General features: G+C 36.0%; 1 protein-coding gene across 4 annotated transcripts in view; it reads right to left on the bottom strand.

Moving 5' to 3' along the window:
* Positions 1-870: 870 nt before the first annotated feature.
* The window catches only part of PPP2R5E (protein phosphatase 2 regulatory subunit B'epsilon), a 75178-nt gene continuing 67606 nt past the window's right edge, over positions 871-8442 (bottom strand). For 3 of the 4 annotated variants that reach the window (XM_051621375.1, XM_051621376.1, XM_051621378.1), the window contains 2 exons: positions 7393-7494; positions 871-5423 (listed from right to left, as the gene is read on the bottom strand). In XM_051621375.1, the coding sequence (XP_051477335.1) occupies positions 5324-5423; positions 7393-7494 (202 nt within the window). In that variant the 3' untranslated portion in view covers positions 871-5323. The remainder of the gene's footprint in view (positions 5424-7392; positions 7495-8442) is intronic. The other variant, XM_051621377.1, reaches the window with a different exon arrangement.

The following is an 8442-nucleotide window of genomic DNA, read 5'->3' as shown; positions in this document are numbered from 1 at the left end:
TGAAGGCCAACTTACTGCATGTTCTCATCTTCTTTTTTAATTCTTTGGAAAATACTTGCCTTGCAATAAGAAAGAAAAGAGACAGAAGGTTGTTAAGTGATCTGAATATTTGTCTTGCAAGCATTTAAAGAGATTTGTGAAAATGAGCCATTCTAACAAAGGCACACAGGATCCAACAGCTGAAAGATTTGGTAAAAAATCAAAATGGAAAGAATTCGTAAGAATTAGGCTACTGGACTAATTCATGTAGGAAACTGATCTATTAAAATCAGAAGTAAATGTTTTATACATACTGTCTCTTATTGCAGCACAGCATCTGTATCTCTATCTGTGCTTCTGCTAAAGCTGTTCACCAGCACTGCTCCTCACCAGGCTCCATCCATGGTTCTCTCCAGTTTCCCATGTATGTCACCATCTTAAGCCTTTCTCTTTGCTTTCAAACTGCAAGGCAGAGTCAGGACAAGGACTGAATCAGTAGAATGATGCTATAAAAGAACCTGTTCCTTCACCAGCTGGCAAGCATAAGGCTCAAAGGGCTTATAAAGAACATTGTGTGACTCCAGTGCCTCTTTTCAATACCCACTGCTCTTTACCTCCCCTCACAGGCATGGCTGTGTACAGTATGAAGATGTTGATCATCATGAGAGGACCTTTAAAAAAAATAAACTTAATGAAAACTGAGCATTTACTATGGTAAATCTCACATAAATTTAAATTACCACCTCACTGTCTGGGTTGGTTTTTTTCCTCAGACAGGTGTCCTTACATTTAATACATGCAAACGGAGAGCTGACCACTGGAAGTTCAGTGTTGAAAAGGTACATGAAGTTTAGATGGGAAGAGGTGGAAAAAAAAGCCAAGCACCTGGAAAACACTTCATTGCTTCTTTATTTAGATGCACCCACGGTACAGAGCCTCTTGAGCACGTGCAAAAGAGGAAGATTACACATTTATAGCTGGGAGCACCATTGAGTTCGAGTTTCTTTGATACCATTTTTAAGAAAGTAAACTATTCCCAAAGAATGACATTTGAATCCAAGAGCTTAAGACCTGCTTGTACTTTATCCAAAGGTGGAAGATATTTTTCTTTTTATTACTTTGATGTAGAGTAGAAGACATTTTCACAGTCTGGTTGGACCAGTCTATATATTTTCATATGCACCTTTTAATATATATAAAAAATGTTTCATTTTTCCCTCTTACCCACAGATAGTTAAATGCATCTAAGTTTAAAAACAGTAGTGGACCAGAGCATTCCTATGGGGAAAAACGAACTTTTGCTGCCCTCTCCTGCTTAAACAATGAAATGCTAAAATATTAAGATCTATGAATCTAATGCTAACCTTGAAACAAAAAGCATGACAGGTCATTTGCTATACTACAGTCAAAAATAGGACAACGACAAGAAATGTATCAGTACTATTTATATTTGAAAACTCCTCATCCTTACGTGAGGTTATGAACACAACATATTTACAGTAAATGACCCAAATAACAAAAAACTTGTATTCAGAGAGGTCATGATAAAAAGCGTGTGTGCTTCTGTGGGTGGGAAGCAACACTTGGATATAAGTTTTCAATCAGAATTAGTTCCATTCTGTTTCAAGATAATGTTTCATAGACTTCAAAACAAACAAAAAAAAACAGGCTATACAAAATCTGCTGCACATACTAACTAGAAAAACTGATTTGTGGCCCACTCCAGAGCTGCTGAGAGATTCAGATGAGCCAAAACTAAAAAAGCTACATGTCAATAAAAACATTCTTCAATCTTACGCATTGTCACCTTTGTCTTGTTTTGGGGCAACTGCTTTTGAGATGGTATCGTTACACAATTAAGAGAAAAAGACATCTTTGTTTTCCAAGACAGAATTAAAAGCAAATTATTTTGGTTTTATCTGGGGGGAGAAGAATCTAGCCTTTCCCTCTCACAAAACAATGAAGAGATTTTTAAAGCTCCTAATATATTTTCCTCTCCATAGAGTGAGAGAGCCTAAGGCTGTACTTAGGCACATATAATGCAAGTACAGCTGCTGCATTTCTTAGTTAAGCAATTCTTGGCTCTAACACCCTCCAATTTTTCCATATATAGGAGGAGATAGAATAATAAATTAAATCCTTTTATTTATGCTAACAAAACCAAGATTAAATTTACAGTAACCCTGCTAGTGAAGGCTCCAATGGCAATAGAATACTTGCATTTAAAGCATTCCAACCTTTGGAAGACAGACAAAAACCACTCAAAAGCAATTAAAGGAAAACAGTAAGGGAGACTTGCAGGCTGAAGAAAGCAATGTGTGCTCAATTCGAAGTAGCAGAACTCTACTGTTGCAGTTGTTCTATCCCCATGACCTGATGCAATGCCCTAGTATTGAAAATGCAGCTCTGTCCTTTTACCAGGGAGCATTCAATCCTTCCTCCTGAAACCAATATGGCCCAGGACACGAGCGACCACCCAGCAACCGCTGCACGAGCAGTTAACCAGACCATTTACACAAACAAAGGTAGTTTCTGGAACTCAAGAAGTAAATGAAAGCATAATTAAATAGACACACTGATCAAATAGACACACTGATCACACTTGGGCCCTTCTTCTTTGCCTACAACTCCAAGTGATAGCAACGGGAGCTCTGCAGAGCAGCAGGACATGGCGTTTGGATTGCGGCAAACGCGGGATCCCGGGGGTACGGTCGGATCTTTGTGGCAAGTGCTTCTTCCACAACACCACACAGTGCAACCTAATGTCATGTCAGCCTTTTAGAGTCAAGTGACTAATATCACATCGTCTCATTCACTTTAAAGAAACATTCCTTCTCGGAAGTGATAAATCATCTATAAGCTTTAGATACTCCCCTCTATCCCCACATCAGAGGTAACATCAGAAGTAACAAAATATTGCAACTCATCAGGTTCTCACCAGTTTTGTATGATCAAGACCAGAATGTCATGTCAAAAGCAAAAGTAGTTATGAACAAACAACACTCACCTAAACTCTAAGTACAGGACAAGGTGCTTTTTCTAATTTCACATTGTTGTGTTTTACTCCACCAGGTGGACAATATTCATCATTTCTCCTCCCTTCTGCCTCAGGTTTTCACAATGGAACATAGTCTGTGAGCATGAGTTTAAGTCCACCCTCCTGTAAAGCATGACCATTTCACACAGAAATCACACTAGCAAATTTTTGGTAACAGAAATAAAAGACTGTCAAAATCAATGCGCTAAGGGACATGATTTGTTATAAATTTATTTAATCTTCAGTATTTCAGCTTGCACCTTTGCTTCAGCACTTTAAAATAAAATGTTTCAACTATGACAGTAACTGCCTAATTTACATTGCGTCCCAGTCAGTGTTCTTAAAAGAAGCTCATATTAATCCCATTAAACCACATTGTGTTTGGTGTTGTATATGACTAGTTCCACTTTTTTTTTTTTTTTTTCCCAGAATTAACAGTGTCAAGTTTTTACAAAACCATTGAGTTTACAACATTTGTGTGCGCAGACCCAGAAGTACAAACTGTGACCTGATAATCCTGAAACAGTCAGTAGTCTAGGAGGGAATTCTTTTTTACTTCTCCGTGCCTGAAAACAAGAAAACTTCAAATCCTACTGTATATTTAAATGGTAGGAAGAAAAATATACAAGCTTGTATTTATACTGTATTTCTATCAATGTTAACAGGTCATAAATTCATGTTTGCAACTATCACAAAGACTCATGAACACCAATTCAGTTTTATACTGTAAATACTGCTGGATTGATGGTTTAGGATTATCAATTCACTGTTGTCATATGTCTGTAACATTTCAAAAGCATCCTGGAGAAAAATCCCAAAACACATACCTTTCGGTATATAATAATGCAACTGCATTAGCTAAATATATACTGTACATAAGTCTTATCAGCATTTTACCTACCAAAGATGTAAGATTCCACTTTCAAATACAAAGCAGATAGCCAATAATGTATACTTATAATACAGCCCTCTTCTTTGTTTCTTTTTTTTTTCTTTTGTTTTAAACAATTTGGTCACAATGCACCTTTGATATAAAAGCATTTTAAACTTTATTATTAATACTCAGAACATTAGGATTTCCAGAATTCTTTTTCAGTAGCATTTGTAGAACCACTTCTGGTAACAAATACAGTAGTTAGGAATGAGCATCCAGATGAGAATGCAGAAGTATATTATCCAAAATCCTTTCCAGCTAAGACCATAGGGCTGGTACTGTGATGAGTAATAGTACTAGAACCACAAAAACACTATAGTATGTTTCTTAGAGGCTACATCCTCTTTTGCTGGAACACTTTATAAATACATATTAAAAAGTAAGGCAACAACTCCAAACAGTCCAAACTGCTATCTCAACTCTACTTCCAATTAGATCCATGACCACTGGGGATCATTGTCATGCTTGCACTGTTTAGCGTTTGTCTTTATTCTTTCCAGATGGTCCAATAAAACATACTGTAATAATTTAGCAATTAGTATTTCTAAACCAACTCTGGTATATATGTCCAATGCCATATCACTAATACTGGTTAGGTACTGAAATCCAGGGTGTTACCACTGCCCATTTTTAAAGGATTGTGGACACTAATTTGGATTTGCAATAAATAGGTGCATGAATCCAAAGCTCCCTTTCCTACTATGTTTATCACCTACTTGTTTTTTAACTCCTAATGTTCAAATTAAGGAAGCACCAGAAACAGCCTGGTACTGAAAAAAAAAAAAATGCTCACACCAGTAAACAAAACTTTTATTCAGGACCTACGTTTTTCATGGCCCTGATTTGAATGGACATTCAACTTATGAAGATGTGCAAAAGGAAAAAAACATCAAATTACAGTAAAGTTATCCAGAGAAGGAGGATGTTACACAAACTCATAAGGAAATGACAGTCTTTTTTCTCTTTTACTATAAATACACTTAACAGTTTAGCAGAAAGACAAGCTAAATTTTAAGATTGTTCACATTTGAAAGTTACTATACTCTCTGCTAACGATAAATAAGGAACAGGTCCTGACAATGGAATTTGACATCGCAATTTTCATCAACAGATCTTTGAAGACTGGTTTTAAAGAAGGGTTAAAACAATGATTACATTTGCAAAGTTCTGAGAAGTCCATCTGCTGTCCAAACTTTGGATTAAAGTCCTTATTTTTTTTCCTTTACTTAGAGACAGGTATATACAGTGCTGTTGTAATAATGAAACAAATGTGAAATCTACTGTAAAGTTGCACAATACAGAAAACTGTTGCTCCATCTTCTACTACATAAATGTGTGACTCCACAGGTTAATAATGCTGTGTTGTTTTTTTGTTAAGTTGGAATTATTCCATCACGTCTAAGACCTCTCTTTAATTCCAAATCCTCCAGTTTTTTCCACAGTTCTTCACGCTCTTTCTCTTTCTTCTTCTCACTGACAGATGGAATAAAACCAAGAGTTAGCAAGAGAAAACTGTAGAATATTCATGTTTAAAAATATATAGTTGACATTAATTAGCAGCACTAATTTTGCCGAATAGAAACTGCAATTTTCCTAACATATATTTTTTGTAAATATTTCTCTCTGCCAGTCACATTAAAGAATTCTTAGAAGTTATTTCAGCCGATTAGAAACATTCCTACAGATCTTGCTTCAGCCAAACTGCCAATATCTGGCTCATTTATTTGAAGCTTTCATTTCCCAAGAGTATTTTACACATATGAAAAAAGACAAGCAACTTTCAGATAAATCCCTGAAGAACAGTTTGGCCTTGTTTTTGTTTTTTTTTTTTAAAAATGAAAGTAAAAAGGAGCCCACTGTTACTAGAAAGTATTTAAAAATCAAACGTAAGAATGAGTGAAACTGCCTGACATATTCAGGCTACTTACCAACTTTTATCTTCTAATCATTATGAAATCTATGCCTGCTTACCTAAAATACTGATAGAAGATGATCACCTCATCCAACTTACCTATTTGACCTACCATTGTCATTAAATATTGAACAGATTTCTTCCCAAGCTTTAAGTGGTATCAAAGCTACCCTTCTGAAATGCAGTTTGATTAAGATACTAAAGGATTTCTGTAACCATTAAGGTAAATATCCCAGTGGTGACACGATTAACACCAGGCTTGATAGGAGATAAAACGTCAGTAGGTGCAAGTAAAATTCTTTGTGTGGTTCAGTCAATAAATCTCATCCATTATCTAGACACGGGACAGACTGCTAGACTGTCTGGTCCTGTTAGGAGCAGACTCCTCACCTTAACGGGGTGAAGTGCAATTGCAAATTGATTTAAGTTACTGAGGTCCCTCAGAAAACAGCTAGATTAGCTGTTTACTAGTTCTAAGATCCTCTGCCTTTTCTGGTAGAAAATCACACAGTGATGTCTCAACTGCACTAGCAGACTCAGCCTTACTTATCAACATCTATCTAGAATTCATCTGGAATCTTAGCTCAAACATGTATCCAAGTCTCTCAAAGTAAAATACAGCATTAATTAACTAACCTGTTATGTGTAGATTTTCTGTGTATAAAACTATTTTACAACAACAAAGCAGAACAAAAGGACAATGTGATTCCTGGCACACAATTAAAAAAATATGGACTCCAAGAGACTTTAGAACTAACCTAACAAGGTCTGACAACATATAATAGCCTTTGCTTTGCTTGGGGGAACCCTGAGTCATGGAAAATGTATGACTTAAATGAAGCTGCAAACTGTTCAAAGTTCCTGAAGTTTCCTCATTTTTTTCACTTGACACTTTGAATAAGCTGAAACTTTTGAGAAAAGATGCTGCACTATAATCAGAAAATTAACATTAAGGAATACAGTAAAGACAAAAATCATTTTGCTAGGGTGGAACTAATGATCCTATCAGTGGTTTATCTAATGGATCCTGCACGCTAAAAGACTCAAATACAGCAAGACCTCTGAGTAAGAAGTGAAAGGGCTGAGAGATGTGTCTCTGCTTTAATACCACATCCAGCCTACAAGCAGTAGTTTGGAACATAATATCTTAGGGTTTTGCCTCATGTCTCTTTCTAAACCTCAGTGAGACTTTCTTCAAATCTTTAAGCAAAGCCTTATCTTTAAACATTTGTATTTCTTTTATTATTAAAGATACATTTAAATCTTTTGGAATGCAGAGCCAAAAGGAATTCTGTGAGGAATGTGGATTCCCAAGCAAGGCATTGGGTACTGTATTTCGTAAGGCATAAGAACAACTCGTCCGTGATAGTATCTTACACCTTGCAAAGAGAAGGCTAAAGAGCATGCAGAGGTAAAAATGAGGCCTTTCTCTATTATGTGTGAGATGATGCAATTGCATCTGAGTCTTAGGGCAAAAACCAAACAGCAGGGCCTTATGCACAGCTGACAAAAGAAGCTTTAAAAAGTTACCGCTGACGATCTGACTTGTAAGTGGCTGTCAGCTCGTCAAACATGGTGCTGTTCATTTCCATAAATGCCTTCAACACATTGTAGACTAAAGCCACAATAGCCCTGTGAAACATTAAAGAAAGAAAGGATTCTATTAGTTTCAGGTGAAATCAGACGTGAAATAAAATGCATCTCTTCTTACCAGCATTTCTGCAACCAATTCTGCTCTTGCAAATATGAGAATGGAAGATCTTTTATTTCAGTGGAACTATTTCTTATTAACATATTTAAAGGTGAAAACCAGCTTTCAAGTCTCTACTGACTACTTCAATGGAGCAAACCAAAACGCTATGGTAAAAGGTAACAACAGAAAGCTATTACATATAACTACAGTCTCTTCCCTCATTCTGTGGAACAATTCTGAATGCAGCTCTGGGGACTCAAATCATCAATGCTGGCACAAGGAACAAAAACATGAAATGTGAATTACTCATATTTCCTCACAGTTTTTCTGTGAAGCTGAATATTCAGTGCATCTATGCAAAACACAAGGCTGTATTTCAAGAGTGATTTCCTTGTACTCATGTACTTCACATTCATTTTCACTTTGGTACAGCAAAAAACTTTAAAAACCCCCATCAGATGAGTGCTGCAGTATCTGAATAACACTCTTCATGTCTGTATGTATATTTTAAAAATCAAAATAATATATAGAATATATAAAGAAATATTATTTTTGTATATAACCTCTGCCTATTGTTGTTCCTGACCTTAACCAAGAGCCAATATATCACTCCTTATTTGAATTCTAGTTGCATAATTACCTAAAAATATGACAGGTATGTTCATACAGGAAGAAATAATTTATAATAATAATGATTTCTAAAAGGTTTCAAAGGCATTCTGTCCCCCAAAGGCTCAAAAAAGGCAGAATCAGTTTGCTCGTTTATACCATCTGACTGGATAACTAAACTAAAACACACTAGAATTTCCAAAGTAGTGTTAGGTCTGCCAACAGTCTGATTATCTAGAGGTTAAAATTCTTTTCTGGCAGAGTTGAAGATAAAGAAA

This window comes from Apus apus, chromosome 5, assembly GCF_020740795.1.
Source record: "Apus apus isolate bApuApu2 chromosome 5, bApuApu2.pri.cur, whole genome shotgun sequence".
Lineage (NCBI taxonomy): Eukaryota > Metazoa > Chordata > Aves > Apodiformes > Apodidae > Apus > Apus apus.
This window is presented reverse-complemented; position numbering and strand designations above follow the sequence as displayed.